This window comes from Leuciscus leuciscus (genome assembly GCF_965113295.1).
Source record: "Leuciscus leuciscus genome assembly, chromosome: 19".
Taxonomy (NCBI): domain Eukaryota; kingdom Metazoa; phylum Chordata; class Actinopteri; order Cypriniformes; family Leuciscidae; genus Leuciscus; species Leuciscus leuciscus.
In genome coordinates, this window is record NC_138743.1 from 11,580,675 (window position 1) to 11,604,703 (window position 24,029).

The 24,029-nt window shown below is 36.2% G+C and overlaps 1 protein-coding gene across 3 annotated transcripts; it reads left to right on the top strand.

Moving 5' to 3' along the window:
- Positions 1-1,240: 1,240 nt before the first annotated feature.
- txlnba (taxilin beta a) lies at positions 1,241-22,231 on the top strand. 3 transcript variants are annotated; one of them, XM_082148215.1, is made up of 10 exons: positions 1,241-1,400; positions 3,794-4,055; positions 6,041-6,132; positions 6,645-6,815; positions 12,274-12,468; positions 14,757-14,876; positions 16,350-16,424; positions 20,025-20,117; positions 20,631-20,726; positions 20,805-22,231. In XM_082148215.1, the coding sequence occupies exons 2-10, from the start codon at positions 3,797-3,799 to the stop codon at positions 22,023-22,025; spliced, it is 2,322 nt and encodes a 773-aa protein (XP_082004341.1). In that variant the 5' UTR covers positions 1,241-1,400; positions 3,794-3,796; the 3' UTR covers positions 22,026-22,231. The 3 variants fall into 3 exon arrangements, with proteins under 3 accessions (XP_082004341.1, XP_082004340.1, XP_082004342.1); XM_082148214.1 differs by lacking the exon at positions 16,350-16,424 and adding an exon at positions 16,478-16,552; XM_082148216.1 differs by lacking the exon at positions 16,350-16,424 and adding an exon at positions 16,478-16,552 and having other exon boundaries at positions 1,246-1,400; positions 3,797-4,055.
- Positions 22,232-24,029: the final 1,798 nt, after the last annotated feature.

Below are 24,029 nucleotides of genomic sequence, written 5' to 3' on the forward strand. Positions count from 1 at the left end.
CCCACCACTCTTTACAAATCCTTAACATGACCCGCAACAATTTAGACTCATTTGGGCTTTTACTAAGTGCCATTGCAAATAGCAAAATAATGATTCTGATGCCCAAAATGTATAATACCAGTGTAAAAGTGATAGGTCATTCATTAAAGACCACATGATATTGTTTGATGAATGGGTGGGTGTTTTGCAGTTGCATTCCAAATATGTTCAAATATTTAGAAATGTGCAGACAAAAACACTTATGGAGTGAGTTGCATTGGAGATGCTAATCACTTCACAATTCTCCATTTGCATGATTTGGAGTGATTAGAGCGCAATTGACTGGAATTATGGTGGACAAATGTGATATAAATGCTAATAGGAGCCATTAACACCCAATACTAAGCAGATTGTTACAAGAAATTGGTCCTCAGGCATTCAGTACACAAGTCAATGACTGTGAGGGCCACCCAGATTTGCATGTTAACCCTATAAAGCCAACACAAATTTCTCTAAATTATTAACATGATCAAAACTTTGCTGAAAAACCTGTTATACACAATCTACTACATGCCTTCTGCCGTCTGATTGATCGTTCATACTTTTTGACCTATTAGTATAATTCCCCCCAAAATTATATAGTAAATGCAAAAATAACTTTTATATTGATAGTCATATTTCTTAAACTTACTTGGACTGAAGCAACTTTAATTGATTATCCATGCATAATTTATCTATATGTTAAAATGTGAGTATCAAATATGAAACATCAGGCTTGTCATCATTCCATTGAATGGCATTATGTATTTCCCCCACAATAAAAATTACAGAGCTTTGATAATAAAACCAAGCATTTAAATTTCATCTTAATAAAATATTATATTGGGAGATAGAGTGACAACTGATATTTATAAGCATTTTATGTAAGTATGCTATATAGTATCTCATTGATTTACATTACAAAGCTATTAGAATTTCATCTTACTTTTGGCCATTTATAAATATCAGAATGATTATTATTTTATGGCAGGCTTCACCAGGTTAAAAACCTATCAACAGTAACTGACCTTTGAACATGTAACCAACTGCCAAAACAGAATGAGAATTGGATTAGTAGATCTTTGATAGATCATGAAAAGGTCTGATTTGAAAGCCTTCAAAGGATACTACAAAATTAGCTCCTCAGCTGTCTTCTTGAAAAGCCTGAGTAGAAAGATCTTGACAGGCCGATTCATTCAGAGTGTTTGGATAACGTTTCCATTGGTGTTCCAGTGGAGGTTATTTTGAGGGGCTCGTGTTGTCAGCTGTTGTCTTGAGTCCTGGCGGACCCTCCTCACGTCTCTCTGTCACTCTCCAAAAACTGTGGACTGGCTGGTTCATTGTCCTCCTTTTCTATTCGAACCTGAACAGACACGTGTAGGGTAAGTCTTGAGCTTCACTATTTTATTTAATGTTGAGCTGAATGTCACAGGCGTGTTTTTGAGAAACATCTGAATTAGTTTTTACTTGACTCTACATTTTGTTTCAGTCCTTATAGTGTGGTTCCGTTATTGTCATTTTTGTAAGGACAATATGAAGACAAAGTCTCCAATGCAATAATTCTGTCATTTTCAATTTAACGTATGAGCAAAGTAATCATGTCTTTTGCATTTCCCAAAGTTAAACTAAACTGTGTGTTTCACTCTTAGCCTCTTGTTTTAAAGGTATACTGATGTTTAGAATAGTCATTGTTTTTTCCACTTTGCGTAAAACTGCCATCATTGACATCAGAAGGTACGTGGCAAGAATAAGAAATAGCTTGTCCATATTTAGAGGGTCCAAAAATAGCTTGTGGCTTCACAACAGGTGTCGTGTTGCTGAATGAGGAGGGGTGATGGGATAGGAGGAGGAGTGGATACATGCACATAGGGTGGAAAGAGGGCTATAATTTTAACCTGATAAGCAACAGAGCTTCGACATAAACAACCTCTGGAATCTCAGAGTTCATTCCACATGAAGTCAGCCGTGTTGAGCTGAAGGGCTTCAGGTCTGGCGCTATCTGTGACACATCAGATTTAGAGGCTCAGTGATACTCTGCCACTGTGGTTTGTGCTATTTTCTCTGCACCCCCTCCCATAGCCTTGTGTGTCACATGCACCTCATTGCTTGTCTTCAGATGTCCACTGGGCTTGGAGGCAACTTACAGATCAGATGTGACTCTTTTTAGTGTTGCTTGCATTAAAAACTATCACTGACTAGATCACAAACTATAGATATTAAGAGACAGACTTTTTAAAATACCCACTGATGATAATAAAAATCTCTCTCTATATATACACAACCATTCAAAACTTTTGGGTCAGTCTTTTATTCAGCAAGGATGCATCAAATTGATCAATAGTGACATTAAAGACATTTATAATCCTAAAAAAAGGATCCGTTTTCACAAAAACATTTAGCAGCGCGACTGTTTTCAACATTGATGATAATAACAATAATAATAATAATAAATATTTCTTGAGCACAAAATCAGCATATTAGAATGATTTTGAATGATTTTAAAAGGTCATGTTACACTTAAGACTGGAGTAATGGCTGCTGAAAATTCTGCTTCGACATTATAGGAATAAATTACATTTGTTACATATATTAAAAGAGAAAACAGATATTTTAAATGGTAATAATATGGTAATAGCAATATTACTGTTTTAATTGTAGATTGATCAAATAAATGCAGCCTTGGTGAGCCTAAGAGAGACTCTTACCGACTTATTATTATAATATTTTTTTTTGTGTGTGTACTATGTAACGATACTGTTGTATGGTGATGTTTTATATTTATATATTAAAGGGGTGGTTGATTATGATTTCACTTTTCTAACTTTAGTTAGTGTGTAATGTTGCTGTTTGAGCATAAACAACATCTGCAAAGTTGCAATGCTCAAAGTTCAAAGCAAAGGGAGATATTTGCTTTTAAAGAAATAGCTTTTTAAGGACTACAACAAACGGCTGGTAGGGACTACACGACATTCCTCACAGGTTAGTGACATCACTAACCCTAAAATTTACATAAACCCCGCCCCCGGAACAAGATTTATAGATTATCAAGACAGAATATGCTAATCAATGACTAGAAGATAACTACAGATAAGCTACATAAATTCATCAACTAACCATTCAGAAACGTCCCGTTGCATTCTACATGTAGTCACTTTTCTTGAGTCTCTCCATCATTGTCTGAATCCGGTTTGAACATAAAAGGCTAAACGTTTCTTTACATTTTCAGTGCATGTCTGTGTGAGTGCAAGCTGTTGAAGCTCCGCCCTCTGTTCGGGAGCAGCAGCTCATTTGCATTTAAAGGAACAGACACAAAATGGTGTGTTTTTGCTCACCCTCAAAATGTGACAATTTTAACATGCTATATAAAAATATATGTGGAGTATTTTGAGCTAAAACTTCACATACACACTCTGGGGACATCAAATACTTATTTTACATCTTGTGAAAATGGCATTATACCACCCCTTTAATCTACATGCAGAATTCACTTTTCTTACAAACAACCTCATGCATTTCAAACACAAATTCCTTCTATTATTGCAAACGTACCACAGACTGGCCAAAAGCCATCCGTCTTCAGTTAAGTGGCTGGTGATTTCAGGGAGTCATATCAAACCTCTCTACAAGAAATGCATAATCACTTCTCATTAATTTCAACATTCTCATTTCAGCATCAAGCCAAGAGTGTAATCAAGGAATTGGCTGTTCTACCTCTGCTAATCAATCTGCTTTCTTATGAAGCACTTTTATGATATATTTAACTTGATTTTTGCAGCAGATGATGGAGGGCAGTGACCAAACCCCTGAGAGCGCCAATGAACAAGTCAATGGCAACGAGGAGCAGCCAGAGGACCCCATGGAGGACTTCGGGAGGCAGCTAGAAGATATAATCAACACGTATGGAGCAGCATCCAGTCTGATGGAGGAGCAGATCTCCATCCTGGAGTCTGACGAGAAGAAGGCTGATGAAGAGGCAGAGCCCAAAGAAGCCGCTGAGAAGGAGCAGAAAGCTGATAAGAAACTCCTCAAGAGCCTGGGTGAGGAATCTGCACTTCTCCTCTGTTAGTTTGACAAACATCTTGAGATTAAACAGACAAACTAAAAGACTAAACCTCTCAAAGAGAATTCACATTTGGTCTGCATAAAAAAAATGGCATCCTTATGATGAAAAAAAGTCTATTAACACTACCATTCAAAAGTTTGCGTCGGTTAGGTTTTTAAAGGTTTTTGAAAAAAGAGTCTCTTATCCTCATCAAGGCTGCATTTATTTGATAATACAGTTAAAACAGTAATATTATGAAATATTTTTACATTCATTTTACGATCATTTTGTAATGATCCTTCATAAATCATTCTAATATGCTGATTTGGTGCTCAAGAAACACTTCTTACTATAATTATCAATGTTAAAAACAGTTGTTCTGTTTAAAATTTTCGTGTAAACTCCGATACAATTTCTTCAGGATTCTTTGATGAATAAAGAAATCAAAAGCACAACATTTATTTGACATATAAATAACGTCTTTACTGTCAATTTTGATCAGTTTAATGCATCCTTGCTAAATTAAAGTAAATTAATTTCTTTAAAAAAAAAATTGTACTGACTCCAAACATTTGAACTGTAGTGTATGAACGAGTGACACTGATGGCATCCATTTTGTAGAATGACCCACATAGCAGAGATTTCAGTTAGAATCCTGATTACTGTTTTATGTTTGAAAAATAATCGTATGCAGCACCTCTCAATCACACAGATGGAGCCATAAACAGTGACTGGGTTTTTCAGCAGGATGGTTGAGTGCTATGAGTGCAGTAATCAACTGTTTGGAAAATTTCCATTCTCAAGAAAAGGGTCCTCATGTCAATACTTAACACCACTTCACCATCAAAATGCCACACTTTCTGCCACACTCTTGGGCTTAAAGGAAAAGTTTACACAAGAATGTCATTTCTGTCATAATTTATTCACTCTCATGTTGTTCCAACCTGTATGACTTTCCTCTGTGGAACACAAAAAGAGAACATTTGAATAAAGTACAGTATTGTACTGGTCACTCATTTCAATTCAATTACAATGAACAGGTGTATTAGCTTTCAAGAACACAAAAGTACCAGAAAATGTATCATAACTTATCATAAAGTGGTCCTTATGACCCATGCTCTTTATTTCAAGTTTTCTGAAGTCATAATTCATAGTTTGGTGTGAGAATATTCAAAGATAAATTGAGCTGGTAGCCATTGCAACTGAATCATTCAGTGAGTCAGTCAGTGTACTGAACTTGAGAACTGGACCAGCCTGATTTATGAATAAATCATTCAGACTGGTTTTGTGAACTGGATCAACAATTCATTCAATGATCAGTGAATTAAATTTGTTACTTGTTAATGTTAGCAAACAGGGAATGTTCTCAGAACTTTGTTTGAAAGTTATGTTCTCAAAACGTTATTTACATTGTCCATGGAACGTTTTTTCCTGAAACGTTTTGGATGCTCGTTCAATGTTTTTTTTTTTTTAAATGCTACTACTTGTTTCAGAATGTTCAGAGAACATTCACATTTAACATTCCCATAATATTATCAAAATTATCAAATTGAATGTTCCCTTAATGTTCGCATAAACAAAAATTTAATAATAATAATTTAATAAGCCAGACGTTTTGACCGTTCAGAGAATGTTATTAAATGTTCTTAGAACATATTTTTGTTAGCTATAGGTTAACAGTGCTTTAATGATGTGTTTTTTTTTTGTCATGTAGAAGCTTTCTATAGAAAAAAAGACAATCATAAAGGTTTGGAACAGCATGAGAAAGAACAAATAATGACAGAACTATCCCTTTAAGGCTGAGTACTATCTCCTGAGCCTTTTGTTTTTCTCAACCATTTTATCGTATAGTAAAAATGATCACGCTGTGATTTCACCACTTCTGCCATTGATTTATTTTGAAGCTTATACGTGCAGAACTTGTGGGCTTCTGCTCATCTTTCCATTCTCTGATCTGAACATAAAACGCTTGTCTCGCAGGTAAAGAGGCTGCATCCTTATTGCAAAGTCTGAACAAGCTCGGCTCACCAGAAGAGAAAGTGGAGATGGTGTTGAGGAAATACACTGAGCTGGTGAGTATCCAGACCTGAGAGAGAGCTGAGCTCTCTGAACAGTTTTCACCACCGGCAACAACAATGCATAGAGGACAGTTAAGAGGAAACAAACAGAACACAAACCGGATTGACACAGAGAGAAAATAAAAGAACTCCTGGTGTGATGTTAAGAGTGGTTTCACTGATACTGCGATGACCTAAATATACGGCGCCCCGGGCTGAATAAGCGAGTCTGAACACAAGGCCATAAGCCACACAAGAAAGCCACAACACTCTCTTCAATTTCAGAACACAGAGATAACGGCAGGGACACATAAAGCTGAAAGTATGACAGAAGACTTCAAGCAATTCTCTGTTTATGTGGGAAAACTGAAAAGTCTGTATCCTGTCATTCCAAAGTCCTCTCGAGGACATCCGAAAAAACCAAACAGACATTATTTAAAGCAGCTTTAGACCAGCCAGAGGTGTTAATGCGGTGCATAAGATGATGTATGGATCACACCTGTGTGTGTTTTGTGCATGTTGGGCAGGTGGAGGAACACAGGACTGAGAAGAAACAGCTGGAGCAGCTTCAGCAGAAACAGGGTCTTCTGGTCAAGCACAGAGATCAGCTTCAGTTCGAGCACAGTCGTGCCATCCTGGCCCGCAGCAAGCTGGAGATGCTCTGCAGGGAGCTTCAGAGACATAACAGGACACTGAAGGTGAGAACACTCTCTACTGACAGCTCTCTACAAGAAATCAAGTTGTGATAGAAAGTTAGGCTACGTTATTGCATTTAGATTGAAAGAAACAAATGAAACAAACTATATATGATAAGAAACGTACATTATTTCTTTTAGAAAAAATAAACATGCATATTTCCATAATCCATTTAAAAGTTTCGGGGTCAATAATGTTATTTATTTTTAAAACTAGTTTTAAAGCAAGGATGCATTCAATTGATCAAAAGTAACAGTAAAGACATTTATAATCTTACAAAAGATTTTCTAAAATGTATACAAATATGTGTCACTGTTTTCATTAAATATTAAGCAGCACAACTCTTTTCAACATTGATAGTAATAAGAAATGTTTCTCGAGTACCAAATCATAATGAATAAAGACAATGGCTTCTGAAAGTTCAGCTTTGCCATCACATGAATAAAGTACATTTAAAAAAATATTAAAATAGAAAACAGTTATTTTAAATTGTAATAATATTTCACAATATAACGTTTTTTACTGTTTTTTATTTTTATTTTTTTAAGCAGCCTTGGTGAGCATAAGGGACGTCTTTCATAAACATTAAATTATTTGGAAAATGTTTCCTTAATGTTTTATTGAATAGGCTCCACTCCAGAGATAAAATATTATATTTGCATATATATATAAAGCGTATAAAGCGGTTTGTTTTTATGTGCATTCAGGGGTGTTTTCATCTGAATTAGATAACACCGCAGAAATAGACCTTATAGCAACTTCTTGTTTGCCATGTTGGAGATTGTTGAGCTTGACTTGTTGTCCTGTTATCTTGTTACTCAGTGTTTTGATTGCTGAGATTGAGTCGACTCAACTTCCTTCTGAGGAAACGGTGTCTTTGAGCCCAGTGGGACGTTACTGCTGTGTCTCTGTGTCTCTGCCTCTATCAGACACTGACTTCTCAGACTCAAAGCGCTGCTGACAGGTCACTATGACAAGAGGGATAGTGTTACCGAGCTTCAATGGCATTTGCCCTTCTTTTATAAATCAAAAGTCAAAGAGAATGTGTCACTGGCTCAAATCACTGCAGAGGCCATGGCCTCCTGTTCTACCGTTCTGTTGGTGCTAGAGACTATATTCATCCCAAGACAAAACATGCAGAGTTATTTTTTGGTGAAATCTGCTGTATTCGGAATAAAAGATTTAATGCAGTTAAATCCTTCAAATGATTTTCCATATTTATTTAAATTAGAGCTTTTATTAAAAAAAGAATAATAATAATATGTACTTGTGAGATGAAGACTCCAGTAATATTAGTAGGCAAATAAAAGCTGTTTTATTTTACATTTGAGATCACATTTTGAGATCAAATGATTAGCTCAGGAATCGGACTTGGTCGCGCTGTATGCTTTTGATTCACTAAAATGAACCATCTCATATTTGTTAACAAGGGTATCAGCCTTTACTGGTCATGTTGTATTTTTTGATTCACTAAAAATAACATGTTCAAAAAAATCATTAGCTCGGGAATTGGACTTCAATGGTAGCACTGTATGCTTTTGACTCAATAAAAAGAACTGACCCAGAAAAGTCTTCGAACTGTATCGCTTGCGCTTTATGTGTTTGGGGTCAAAAGAAACAGCTTTGACCAAGTGTTAACAAGGGAATCAGACTTCTCTGTTAGTGCTGTATGTTTTTAATTCACTTTAAGAAAAGGTTTATAAGTCATTCACTCGAGAATCACACTTCACTGGTCGCCAAATACAGGGAGCACTTTTTAAATAATTTGCTTGTTTTTTCTGCATGTAGTAATCTAAGGGTGCGTTTACATGACAACGATGTGCTGAAAACAGAAAAGTTTTTCCTTTTCGTTTTTAGTGTACAGACGACAATGTTGTCGATATTATCCCCGTTCACACGGATCAGCAAGAACGGTTAAAAATGCTGTATTATACATGCCAGGCCAGTAGTTGGTGATGTCAATTTGTAAAGAAAAACTTTGTGCCTATAGATAGACTGAACACATAATGCATGACGTTTTGCGTTTTTTTAGTTTACACGGAGACAATAGCGGTATCGTTTTTTAAAATTGGTACTTTGAAAAAAAAGTTTGCGTTTCAGGGCGCCAAAACTCTCTGCACTGCCAACGCTATCTCACGACCAATTCGTACGAATTCATACGAGTGATAAAAAGGTGGCTAATTCGTACGAATTTGTACAACCTCACTCGTACGAATTTGTACGATTTGTCTAAACCCACGTGATGGGTAGGTTTAGGGGCGGGGTCAGGGGTAGGTCATTCGTATGAATTCATACGAATTGGGAAATTCGTAAAATATGTACGATTTAGCAAAAATCGTACGAATTCGTACTAGTGAGGTCGTATGAATTCGTACGAATTAGCCACCTCGTAGAATTCGTACGAATTGCCGTGAGATCAGGCTGGCACTGCAGAGTTTAGCTCCAACTCTAATTAAACACATCTGATCCAGCTAGTCAAGGTCTTCAGGATGCGTGATCTCCCACCCTCAGCTAATTTCATTGGTTAAGGTTAGGGTGAAAGGTAGGGTTAGGGTTTAGTGTTTAGTGCACTGTGACTGACATGACCAATGAAATCTTTAGAATTGGCTGTGGGGTAGAATTTCTAGAATTCCCTTCAGGATTACTAGAAACTTCCAGGAAGCTGCGTTAGAGCTGGTTGGAGCTAAACTATGCAGGACAGTGGCCCTCCAAGAGCTGAGTTTAAGACCGATGTAACGGTTCAGAATATAAAGAGCAACCTAATTTGAGAAGGCCTCTCTCAGCTGAGCTTCCATATTTGTTATTTTATAAAAACAATTCAGCACATGAAATGATCCCAGTTGTCGGCTATAGTGGTCCACTCATGCCTTTTCACTCTGCCAAACAATTATATTGCCTTCCAAGAGACAATTTCACCTCCGTTCGGTGAATGTTTACGTAATATGAAAGATGTTGCGAATCTTGTTCAAAGCACCTGGAGCAATTTTCTCTGCAGTTCAGCAACTGATTTCAGTCTATTTGTACTATTCAATGAACAGGTGCTGGTGGAAGTTGAAAGAAAAGGGAGCGGTTTCTGTCCCAGCATTCATGCAGACAACTTTTTTTCTGTTGTGGAAATCGAAACTTTTTAATCATACAGTTCTGCCTTTTTTTTCTCACAATTATGAGATTATATCTCAGAAATCTGACTTTTTTTCTCACAATTGTGAGATTACAATACGCAATTGTAAGTTACAAACTCATAATTGCGTCAGTGGACATCTTAGACCTTAGTCAGGGTAGCATATATTTAATTTAACTTAACTTTAATATACATTTTAAGTATATTTCTGAGAAGTACATAAAAAGTAGACTTTTTATTATACTTTACTATTTTTAGTTGAAAAGAAGAATACTAATAGCACACTTGAATAAACTTCTTTTTATCTCATAATTTAAAAATGGTAGTCAGAACTGCAAGATATAACGCGCAATTTTTTCTCTCACAGTTGAGAGTTTGTCTCTCAATTCTGAGTTTATATCACACAAATCAGAATTCATAAAAATTTGCAATTGCCTTTTCTTTTTGTCCTCCTCCAGGCATTGACGATATTAAACTCTTGCACTAATATGAACTCTGCATGTCTTTGGAAGTTGATGCTATCCCTCTCTAGAGGCTGGCTTTGACCTTGTTCTCTCCCCAATCAATTTTATTAAAACATTATAGAAGCCATTAGTGAGCAGGTCAGAAAAGAACATCTAAGCCCTGTGTGTAGGTGCGACTCTCGGCTATGATGACAGTAAATTACATTTAATCTGGGGTCATTTCCCTTGTGCTCACGATTCACCTCCCTAATGAGCTTGCGTATTGGTAGAACAGCTTCACCTTTCCCAGATGGGAGCTTGAGACGCATGCCATGTGTAAACACAGGCAAGCAAACAGCTCCAGCCCTTGAGAGGAACACTGCATGCTTGGATTCCTTACGATTAGCTGAGTCAGGAAGCCGGCGTCTCTGAAACAGGAGCTCATGTTTACAGAGTGCACACATGGGATGGCAGACATCCAATCCGAGATACTAAAAAAAGATGATGTTGTTTATCTCGTTCCGCAAATCTAGATTTTTAGAGCATGATATGACATTAACACCATTTGATTATTAATATGCTCGTAAGCTAGTCTTCACACTCAGACTCAGCCCTTGTAAGGTATAGTGCAGTTCAAAGATGACCTTTTTGTTGGTGCGGTGGAGTAACGGTTAGTGCGCCTGCTTTGGACATGTTGAGCTATGGTACTCATGTGGACCACTCAGGTTCAAGTCCAGCCTATAACATGTCCATTCCCTCTGTCACTTCAATTTCCTGTCATTCTCCACTATATCAAATAATGTGGTGAAAGCTACTTCCAAAAGGTTGTTCCTTAATCACATTTAACAAAAAAATAATACATTTAAATCACAGATTTTTCTTTTTTATATGAAGGTCACATGGCAACTGTCTTACATTTTTTTAACCATGCTTACTTGTTTGCTTGTTCTCAAATGCTTTTTATATATATTTTATTGCTTTATTGTTAAAACAATCCCAGACAAAGATTTTTAATCTATGCTAATATGAAAATATAAAATTCCATCATGGAAATATTAGAACATTATAATTATGTTTTTCAATTACTGAAATAAACATAGACCACTAGGCATATATCAATCATTTTGGCAATAAATAAATAAATAATGAAAATGTAAATTTATTTAAAAAAAAAATGTTATCATGTCCATTAACAACCAATAATTTTGTCTCTTATAAAGTTTTATTAAAAAATGTCTACATGTTTAGTGTTATTTTAGTATTACTAAAAACCTTGTTATTTTATACACTATTATGTTTTTATTAATATTTTAATTAGCTTTTATTTTTCTATTTACAGTTTTCATTTTAATTTTAGTCATGTCATTTGTATTCGTTTTTTAATTAGTTCCATTTAGCTTTAATGAAATATTATTTCAGTAATTATAGTACTTCAAGTTTAACTTTATTTCAGTTCATTTTTTAAGTATAGTTTTTTATTTAATATTTATGTTTTATATTATTTCAGCTTTATTTCATTTAACAAAAATATTTAGTAATTTTAGTTTCAGTTAATGACAACACTGTAAGGGAAGAACATATGCACATTTATGAGGGAAGAAAACAAACAAAAACAAAAAATGTCAAGTTAAATATTGCTCTTTTTGTAATAAAATAATTTTAAATAATACAAAATTTTACTTAATTGTATGTATTGAAGCTACATAAAATGCCAACTATGAAATAAGCCTGAATAGGAGTCAAGCATTTTATTCCACAAATGTTTATAATGTCATTTCCACCACAGAATGCTATCAAAGACAATACATAATTTGCCCATCTCACACTAGATCTATTGCTTTCATATCTTAAGGCTACATGTTTCCCACACGTTTCCTTCTCTCTTTCTCCCTGCAGGAGGAGAGTCTGCAAAGGATGCGGGAGGATGAAATGAAGCGGAAGGAGATCAGCACTCATTTCCAGAGCACGCTGGTGGACATTCAGTCTCAGATCGAGCAGCACAGTAACCGCAACAACAAGCTGTGCCAAGAGAACAGCGAGCTGGCCAGCAAACTCAAGACCATCATAGAGCAGTATGAGCGGCGAGAAGAGGTATCCACACGCATTATATTAAACACACAAGACTATACAAATCTGGACACATAAAATCCAGTCTGGAAATCCATTAAATCCACAGCAGGTCCACCTTTCATCAGTGTTTCTGCTGCATAACAGAAGCTCCTGCCACATGCCGTTTACACAGGCAGTGCGAATACTGTAACCTGTTAATATGGGCCCATAAATAAATATGTGCTTGTGGTGTGAAGCAGACCAGAAAACCTGTGCAGCCAGTGTATACAGCGAAAGCCAGCAAAATGAATTGACCATTTCAAACACCCCAATATCTAACACATCTGTCAAAGCGATTCAGCCACAAATCCATTTAAAGCTGCAACCCCAAGGTATACGCGAGATTAGATTTGGTACAAGTATGTGTGCACCAAAAGTGATTGTAAAACATTTGAAAATGCATCTGATTGGATTTTGTTCTGGTCTACCCGAAAAATTTACCAAACTTGTTACACTAACCAAACTGTACACTACTGGTTAAAAGTGCGGAATAATTAATATTTTGTAGTCATGAGAAGTCTCTTATGCTCACCAAGGCTGATTTATTTGATCAAAAATACAGTAAAAAACAGTAATATTGTGAAATATTATTACAATTTCAAATAACTGTTTTCTATTTTAATATATTTTAATAAAATTAATGTGATGGATTATTCCAAAGCTGAATTTTCAGCATCATTACTCCAGTTTTCAGTCACATGATCCTTCAAAAATAATTTTGATTTGTTGCTGAATTAACATAAATTATTATTGTTGCTCAATTATTAATAATGGTGAACCATGTTTAAACTGTGATAAAAAAAAAAAAAAAATCTGGATATTTTGATTAATAAACTTCAGCATTTATTTGAAATAGAAATCTTTTGTAACATTAATATCTTTGCTGTCAATGATCAATTTAATGCATCCTTGCTGATTAAAAGTTTTAAATGATTGTTCTTTTTTTAAAGAATCTTATTCCAAACATTTGGATGGTAGCTTGTCACAGTTTTCATAAAAAATATGAAGCAGCACAACTGGTTTCAACATTGATAATAATGAGAAATGTTTCTTGAGCAGCAAATCAGCATATTAAAATGATTTCTGAAGGATCATGTGACACTGAAGACTGAACTAATGACTTCTGAAAATTCAATTTTACAGGAATAAATTATATTTTACAATCATTATGATAAATAAATAAATAAATGTATTCTTGGTAAGCATAAGAAACTTCTATTAAATTTATTTTATTTTATTTTTTATCATAATTATACTGAACTTTTGATGGGTAGTGTTTGTACATATGGGCATTTTTTACAGTCTCTATATGTATAAAAAGGGATGCGCCATTTAGTTTGAAACTGCCAGAGCAATAATTTCACATCATGAGGCAGAGAAAACTACACCCTAACACTTTCTAAACCTGCTATACGCACAGCAGATACTTGATTTTTTTTTTACTTTGACTTAGTGATTCACGCCCGGTTTGACAGTGAATATTGCACCTTGTAGAACACTCTTGTATTCTGTATCTAATCACATGAGGATCGGCCTGTGGAATGACAAGCCTGATGTGAGGGGAAGTTAAGATCAATCTGTCATCCTGATGGGTACCACAGAGACTGCTCACACACAGCTGTGTGTTGGGCTAAATCAGACCACGTCTGTCGGGCAAGAATTTAAATGACTCAAGATCAAATTGTGCTGTGTGTCTCTACTGCCCTCTGCTGGCTGAAGTAGAGACATGAATCAAACTCAATGTGATTTACACAAGAGGAAGAACATGGAACAACATCCATCAATTGCCACCCTCTGATTTTATCTGTAAAAGAAAGATTGACAACGAAAGCTGTTCCAAGAACAACAAAAGATGTTGATCCTGGAAAATGTTCTGGTTGTGAGGTGTATCATTATGATAGAGACAAAAAAAATGTCATTGTTAAAATGTTGTACTGTTGACTAACGAAGAACTGTCTACCGACCAAAGCTGGAAAAACAAACACACAACGATACAATTCCATAGATGCCCTGTTTTCAATTCCAGATAATATCTATTTAAAAGGTTCCACATGCATGTGGTTTTATACAAAAAGACGTTAAAATGAGTCACCCATCTTTCTTTTGAAAATAGTTGTTAGTTTTAGAATTCAAAAAATATATAAAATTTTAAGAAACAGTTTAAGCAGAGGGGTAAAATAAAATATTTATAATCAATAAAATAATTTAAGCATATCTGATATGTTTCCTTGAAGTCTAAATAAATACTCTTCCTTGTGTTTTTTATGCAGACTTTAGAGAAGATCTTCAAACACAGAGATCTACAGCAGAAAGTGTCTGAAGCCAAGCTGGAAGAAGCCAACATACTACTCAGACAAGCTGAAGAGAAGCACAAGAGAGAGAAAGAATATGTAAGACACACAGACACAGATCTCCTGCTCTGGCTCTTCAGATTTGCCTTGAGTAAAATGAAGAGCAGAGAGATTCATTTGCATGTGCTTACAATGAATTCCTTTACAAGCAGGGTCTAAAATTAACAATCATCAAGTGCCAAATGCAAGTATGGGGGGTAATTTTATAAGGAACTGCATAAAATATAAAGTCAATCAATACGACTGATAGTCTGACCTTTGCTGATGACGGACATGATGATCGTGTTATTCAAATTGAGCTGTCAGCTATTTAAAAAAATATTTTAAATTCATTATTGTGTTAGATGAGAAAAGCATTAATAGACATTACAAAAAGCTTTACTTTTTTTTTTTTTTTTGATTCAACATAATTTATTATACATAAACCTTTAAGGCTACAATGTGGCCATGACATTTTGTTTTTCAGAAGCTGCATCTGAAGTGGCATTTACATATATTTACACAGACTGTTTAATGAAGCTCAGAGGTGGTGTGAATATGAATGAAAGATTAAATGATACTCTAAATATGAAACTCTTGCTATGAAGCAAGTCACTGTCTTAATGAGTGAGTCATTCAGTCATTCATTCAACTGATTCATTCAATCGGCCGATTCATTCAGGAATGAAGCCGTGACCGTCGTTATGAATGGGTTACTGAATCAAAGTAGCCTGGAAATCCAGACCTAAATCTGAAAAATTAATGGTCTGGCATCGACTAATGAAAATCGGCCAGCTCGAGGGGCGGCACCAAGCATGCATTTGAAAATCTCATTGCACGCAATTGGATAACACTACGACCAATCACAACAAGCCCCATACGCTTAGCTAGCGGAGCTAACTGGTAGATTGGACTCTTACCGTATCCGGTCGGCAAAACAGCAAAAACGCCCTTCTTTCAAAGGAACGATTCGAGCGCCGTCTTCTGTTCCTCTTTTAGAGAAAAAGCCAAGTCTAAACGGCCAAAGCCGTTTCAAACAACTGGTGTTCATCCATAGCCATCTTGCAATGTTTACTAATGACTTCGACGTCACAGCGTTGTCGTCATGTGTTTAGCTCGCCTCTGGCCCGCCTATTTCCGATAACCCGATGTGATTGGTGCAGCTCGGATACAAGGGCATATTTAATGAGCATCATAACTCAACGACAGAGTAACTATGTGAGCAAATTCAACTTGTGCTCTCGCGAGAACTCTGGATTTCCAGGGTAGGATCATTGGTTCACTCAATTCATTAAAAGCCGCGGATTGATTCAGTAATGAAACACTGCTGTGTGTGGCTCGGAGATGCACAACAGTTCTGCTGTGACTGTTTTTGGAACTATTTTCATTGGCGAAATTGAGCAAAAACAGACAATGTTGACAATATTGTGTCTAAATAGTGTGCCAATAAGTTCATTTTGGATCCTAATTGTTCAATGTTTTAATGAAACTGGAAAGTGCCACATGTTAACATCTCACCATTTATGTTGTTAGTTGCTTAGAGATGCAATTGAAAAAACAAAGAAATGCTACACAATGAGGGAGCAGGAGTTGCAGATGAAGAAACAGGTAATGGCGAGTTCTTGGTCTCACCTGTTTGTGTGTGTCTTGTGTTTAACCAGTTACTCACTCAGGCTGCAGAGTGGAAACTACAGACTAAAGAGCTGAAAGAGCAGCACACAATCATGCAGGCTCAGGTGAATATCTACCGCTGTGGCATTACCCACAATCCCGCTCTCTCTCTTCTCTAGCTGTGGCGTTTCTCTCGTTGAGCTGTGTGACAAACCACAAACAAATTTATATTTAAACGGCAATTTACAGTGCTCATGCACATCCATTAGGTGCAAACGCATTAAATGCACTTCAGTTGAATACATTTCAGTTGAGATGGATAGATAAATTACAGAAAAAAGCAGAAAAGCAGAAGAGCTTAAAATAAACTTTTAAGTGATTAAAGAAAAAATTTACCCAAAAATGAAAATTTGGATTCATTATTTACTCACTCACATGTCGTTCCAAACAGGTATGAATTCCTTTCTTCGGTGGAAATCAAAAAGAGAAATTTTGAAGAATATATTGATCGCTTTTTTTTTTAACGCAATGATAATGAATAAGGAATGAGGTTGTCTACAGCTACAAAAGTGTCATAAAAGTGCTACAATGAATTATTTTATCATTTTTGTGTTCGAATAGAGTAGACAAATCATGCAGATACTGATAAATGTAGTAATGTCTCTGAATTACCACAAAGATGAGTTAATAATGGTGATGACTGTATGAAGACTTCCTCCATCTCATCGCTCTACAGTGACTACACAAACAGAAATACATTATGTCAGTAAATTATTATAGTTCACAAGTGCCTAAACACTAAATTAGACCTGGATTAATTGATTCACCAATGCTGTTGTGAATGATGTAAGTAATGCTTTACACATTAAACACAGAGTCATTGCAGAAGTGCTCACTTATTAAAGCTTTGTGTTTTTTGAATGGAACATTTGCCTTGACTAATTAAATATGGAGTGCATATAAAGTACACACTGCGAAACCCGATAAGTTCGGAATACTCAAAACATTCATGGAAACCGATTACTTCAAAACATTTAAGTTTAATTAATTAACTCAAAGATTAAGTTAGTAGAACTTTACCATTTTATTTTGTACTACACAAAAATGTTAATTACAATTTAATTGAAATTCAGTTTGTTTACATTAATATCATTATTTAACTAGTAAGCAACAGCACTCTTGCATGTGCTAATGTGCATACTTGCATGTACATAGTTCATCAACATGCAGTGTATTTACAGCCTAGAAGTTTTGCTGCCCATCCTTAAGCTCACCGCAGGCTCTATTCTTCACCACAGTGGTAACCCTACAAACCTTCAACATAACAGAAAACCCTGTAAATCCCAACATAACAGAACATTAAACACTAATACATCACTCCCTATATTAATATTGTGCAAAATCCCCCAAAAACCCACTTTACTTCAACATTTATTTTCCTTATACAGTCTGACGCAAAGCATGCAGAGGAACTAGAAATATGCTGCAACTCAGTTTAAATTCAGCTTAATACAATCAGATTTTGAGTTCATGTAACTTGTTTCTATTAAGTAGAATGAATTTTCAGTAATATTTGAGTGAAATGAACTCATTTAATTTAATTAATTTAAACTGTTCGGTTTACAGTGCAGTTGCAACATCAGTGATTAATTACGATTATTATCTTTACATTAGGCCTGAATGAATGAATTTTACAAAGCAAAGAACAAATTTGGAACTCATTTGGTTTGTCTGATTCTAGACCTGATGTGAAAAACTTGACGTCTTTTTCCAGTGTGTAAATAATAAGATCAATATATAATAATTGAATGATAAGGAAGGCCAAGCTGATGCAGTATAAATGTTAACATTCTTGGGCTGGGTTTCCCGAAACCTTCTTAACGCTACGTCGTTCTTAAGTTACACCTTAAGCTGTACCTTATCATTAATACGTGTTTCCCGAAACGTTCTTAGTTAAGTATACCTTCTGTAAGTCATACGTATGGAAGGTTGGTCTGGACCACTCTTAGCTTTACCTTATCACTGTTGCAGGTCTATATGAAAATAATTCTGAAGTTTTAATATACACAGACAGTGTTCATTTAGGCTAATTCAAGTGTTTTCATGCAAAGAATAAAATTGTCAATCACACTGATTTTTGTTAGAATTTTAATTATATTATTATATATTATATTATTAATGTATTAAAAGAGCGCTTTTAAAGGCCAGTGAAAGCATAGGCTACTGTCAGTTAAGTCCTATTCGGCCGCTAATATTGTTTCTCATTGGCTCGTATGGTATTTTAAACATTTACAGGGGTAAGTCGGTGATTTTAGTGCCGTCCGAATCCATAATATCAGTGTTTTTCTCACCCAACCCGCGTAAAAATCCCTGTCCAAATTAGTACCTACTGTTTTTGGACAAACAGGTCATGTGGTAATTTAATTGCCGTCTGAATCCACATCTCTGAGTTTACAAGAAGAGATTCAAAACTCACTGTTTAAATCCTTTTTGATCAATGCCGAGCACCGTATGTAAGATTTAAACTTTTATTACTGAAATGCTGGAAAGTATTTACAAGAACAATATTTAATCGCAGCTCCACCTCAGCGAACAAAAATGGGAAAGAGAAGAAAGCACGTACAAATTTTTGAAAAGGTTATTGTGCCAGCAATATATGTTACAATTTTAAAATATGTAGGCTAGGCTATTATGTAAGGGTTAATGCCCGACGAGGTGTCCATTGTCAGGTATTAATGGACGACGGCGAGGCTTGAACCGTCCGACGCGCAGCGGAGGTTGCCTCCGCCGAAGTCCATTAATACCTGACAATGGACACCTCGAAGGGCATTAACCCGCTTATACCATGGTCACTTGCCAAATAACACATTTTTAAAACATTAGTTTATATTTTAATTAGTTTTACAATCGAAATCTAAAGTTTTTACAAACAATAACTTGGTTTCCCTGGTTACGCCTGATGGTTTATTTAGCAACAGGAGATATTTATAGTCCGCTCAGCGTAGAACCCTTCAGTTTACTGCCTGTTGTTATGGTTACTCACAGCTGATGTAGCCAGCGCATTTATTTATTAATTTCGAACGGTAAACAGTCAGTTTCACCAATGGACACCCTGCAGCCAATCAGAATCGAGTATTCACCCAGACCATGGTATAAAGGCTATTATAGTTTGGATTATTTTTTATAATATCCAATAGTCCTAATAAATGTAATTTCAACTATTTCTAAAGTGCTTCTTTTATAAAGAACACCGCTTTCTCACATAATGCAGTGAAACAGCCCCTGCACGAGAGAATAATTGATTCTCAAGCCATCGATATCAACCAATTCAGCAGCATCGCCACTGACAGCACCGGGTAACGTCGCACGTAAGAAGGTATATCTTAAGCAGCTTTCTAAGGTATAGTTCGGGGAACACGCCTAGTAATGGTATACCTTTAGTTAAGTTATACCTTAAGAGTCTTCGTAGCGTGCTAAGAGACAACGTAATCGGGAAACCCAGCCCAGATCATGCATGTTTCTCTTACTGTACATGGATTTAGGCATTCTTTTCCAAAGATTTTCAGAAGGAGGCTAAGTCTAATTCTTTTTTTACAGATTGTGTTGTACTCGCAGAAGTTTGATGAGTTCCAGACCACATTAGCAAAAAGCAATGAGATATACGCCACTTTCAAACAGGAGATGGATAAGGTTTGTTGTGTTGCGCACATTTACAGTCTGAAGCCGACAATTAATAGGAAAACAATGCAATAAATGACATCTTAGTTTTAATTGGTAATTTTTCTTCCAGTACAAATATTTAATAATACTTGAGAATATTACTTGAGAAGCAACACTGCATAAGATATTAAGACTTTTTTCCACAGAATGTTTTTTTTAAGTGTATTTTGTCTCTTTGTACTGTCAGTTCTTTCCCACTTGTTTATACTTAAAACAACTGAACAAATCTGCCAGTGCAGTAAGACAAAATACACTCACATTAAAGATACATCGTCTGAAAACAGTCTTAATTTCTTATAGTGTTGTGTCTAGCTCATGTATCTTGCTTCAGGGATTTTTAGATATTTCAACAAGGAAAATTAGACAAAAATGCTTGTTAGGAATAGGATTTTTTTGTTGTTGTTGTGAACAGTTTTAAGTGTCTTTGTCTATTTTAAGGCATATACCTCTTACAAAACGCTGATCACATTTCCATTTGAATAGATGACAAAGAAGATGAAGAAGCTGGAAAAGGAGTCAAGCACATGGAAGAACCGGTTTGAAAGCTGCAATAAAGCTCTAGTTGAAATGATTGACGAGGTAACTCACACACACACAACCTGTCAGTATTTGAGCATTAGCTTTGCACTTACTAACTGATTAACTCAACTCCAACAGAGATCAGAAAAGGCCAAGGAGTTTGAGCTCTTCACTTTAAAAATCGACCGTCTGGAAACTCTGTGTCGAGTGCTGCAGGATGAAAGAAAAGGTTTATACAACAAGATTAAAGAAATACGGCATTCAGAAAAGGAGACCTTAGCACCTGCGGTGGACATTCCCCAACTAGATGATCTTCCAGAGCTCGATCAAATTCCTATCCCGGCTCTCAACCCCGTGTTCACCGCAGAGATGGAGAGGCTGCGAGTGGAACAGGCCCGCCTGCAGGATTTTGCAGCCTCCTTGATAAGTCCCATAACAGATGATGCTGGAGAATCGGATAGTGAGGAAGAGGAGACAGCACAAGAGGAGACAGCACAAGAGAATCCAGTGATCACTGAGACTCCCCAACTTGAGTCCATTGAACCAACGGAAAAACAGGAATCAACACAAGAGGAACCCTCTACTGCAGAAGAAAACAAACCCGAGATTGTTACTGTAAACGAAGAGAAGCCATTAGAACCAACAAATTCTGAACCAGCCAACACTGAGAAGAAATCCAATCTTCCTGAAGAGCCTCTACAACCAGAGATCACAGAAAAACAGACAGAAAAACAAGAGTCTGCCAAAGAGGAACCAAGCCAGGAAAAGGTGACAAAAGCAGAAGAGACAGTCGAAGAGGAATCCACTCAGCCAAAGCCTGTCATGAAAGAAGAGGACAAAGATGAAGCTGTTAAACCTGAGCTACCTGAACCAGAACCGCCCAAACAAGAGCCCCTCAAAGAGGAGCACGGTCAGAAAGGGATCGAAGAGGAATCCAAAGAGGAATCCACTCAGCCAAAGCCTGTCATGAAAGAAGAGGACAAAGATGAAGCTGTTAAACCTGAGCTACCTGAACCAGAACCACCCAAACAAGAGCCCCTCAAAGAGGAGCACGGTCAGAAAGGGATCGAAGAGGAATCCAAAGAGGAATCCACTCAGCCAAAGCCTGTCATGAAAGAAGAGGACAAAGATCAAGCTGTTAAACCTGAGCTACCTGAACCAGAACCGCCCAAACAAGAGCCCCTCAAAGAGGAGCACAATCAGAAAGCCGCAGCTGCATCTGAGGGAGCCAAAGCTCCTCCGACCAAACCTAAGCCCCCAAAATCCCAAGAGGCCAAAGCGAAGGCCAGCAAAGCCCAGCCTAAAAAACAAGGTTCTGCCAAGAAGAAAGGCTCTGCTAAGGGGCCGAATAAAAGCTAAGCCGAAATGCTTATGCTTTTTATAATTTCTAGATCAGCAAGTGTTTTGCCGTTAACGAGTTACAAGTTATACAGAAGATGACAGACACGTTCCTTTAAGAAAGTTTTATTCAAGGATGAATTCCTAGCTTATCGAGTGTAATATGGACTTTTTTCAACTTGTAATACTTTCTTAAGTACCCTCAAATAAACGTCTACTGTTCCTAATCCTACATAATGTTCTCTTTCACAAAGACTTTGGTTATATGACTAAGTTAAACACAAAGCAATGTGTGAAAAAGGCAACAGCAAAAGGCTGTTTTTTTGTTTGTTTTTTTCTGGAGAAAAAGTTTGCCAGGGCGTTGCTGAAAGAGATTTACGTCACTTTCAAAGGAGATGGAAAAGGTTTGTTTCCAGTAAAATCCTTGAAACATTTTACATTTTAAATTTCAGAACTTGTGTAGTTAGACATACAAGTTAATTAAATGCAAAGCATTGTGTGAAAAAAAAACATATTTTCTGGAGAAAATGGTTGCCATGGCGTTGCTAGGTTGTTGCTAAGATGTCCTGAGTGGCTTTTAGAACATTACTATGCAGCTGCTATGGCGATCCAGGTGGTTACTAGGAATTGCTAGATGGATGCTATTCTGGGTCGTTGCTAACTGGCACAAGTCATTACCGGTATAGTCTCATCCCATGGAGACATTCCTTTAACACAAGAGAAGACTATGGGATTTTTGTGTGATTTATTGTTAGGCAGCATTCAAACAATAAATACCGTTTTGGCGCTCTTTAATGTGACGTGACAGATGGCTAGCTGTTGCCTCCTCATGTGAACGGATCATCGCTACCGCTTCACTATTACTTACAGCGCGAAATAAACATGTATTAACATCAGAAGAAGATACAGTACAACTTAATGAAATGAATCATGTCTCATGTAATCGCTAAATCAGTGTTTCAACCGCGGAAAGCTGTCAATAAAACAGCTTGAACGTCACATTTACCTCAGAAAAGGCATTCAGAACCAATCGATAGTCAGCTAGAAAAATAACTATAGAGAAGTGTGTTTTGCTAAATGTACCATTACATATTTACTGTTTTTCAATATTTGTTTGAATACGTCTTTTTTTATTTACAACCACCGTTTAAATGTTATTAAAAAAAAAAAAACGAATTGAAGTAGAAACATAACTATGTAATTATATTACAAAGTTATTATAATAATAATCAAAAAGTTATCTAAATATTAGTTAACTTAACCTTATATTATAGTAATGTACCAGCTAACTCCCTGTATAGTTGAGCATTAGTTGGGATTTTCTTTTCTTGGTAAAAGTTGCCATGTACTGTATTAATTGATAACGCGATTCGATTGAATCGGAATTGAATCGTGAAATTTGTCAACTAGTGCAAAATGCCCGTGCAAAATCAGTTTTTGTGTGTGTTTTTAGTAATTGTTGGTTTGGTGTGTTTGAGTGTTCATTGTTACAATTACACAGCAAAAGTTCAGTGACATTTTTATTTGTGCATGGTAGAAAGCACACAGTGAACTCCGAGAAAACGCTATGCTTGAGCAAACAGTTTGTGAATAGATTACTACAAATGATGACCGTGAAAGAGACTGTGAACGCATTGAATAGGATATGTTTAGTTGGTGAATAGCATAGGCTACTATTACACAGTAGCGATAGCGTTAAGCGCACCAGAATGAAATATAATATTCAGAAGTAAACAGCATAGCTGACTTACAGATTCAGTTAACATCCACAAATGAATAAGCACGTCGATTCAGGGAGCAGTGCAAAGTGCCAGTGCAAAATCAGTTTTTGTGTATGTTTTTAGTAGTTGTTGGTTTGTGGTATTTGAGTGCTCATTGTTACAATTACACAGCAAAAGTTCAGTGACATTTTTATTTGTGCATGGTAGAAAGCAAATACTGATACTGACATACAATAAATGTGGGAAATTTAACTACACGATTCAGGGAGTCCAGAGGTCATAGATCCTCTTCTTACTATCATCA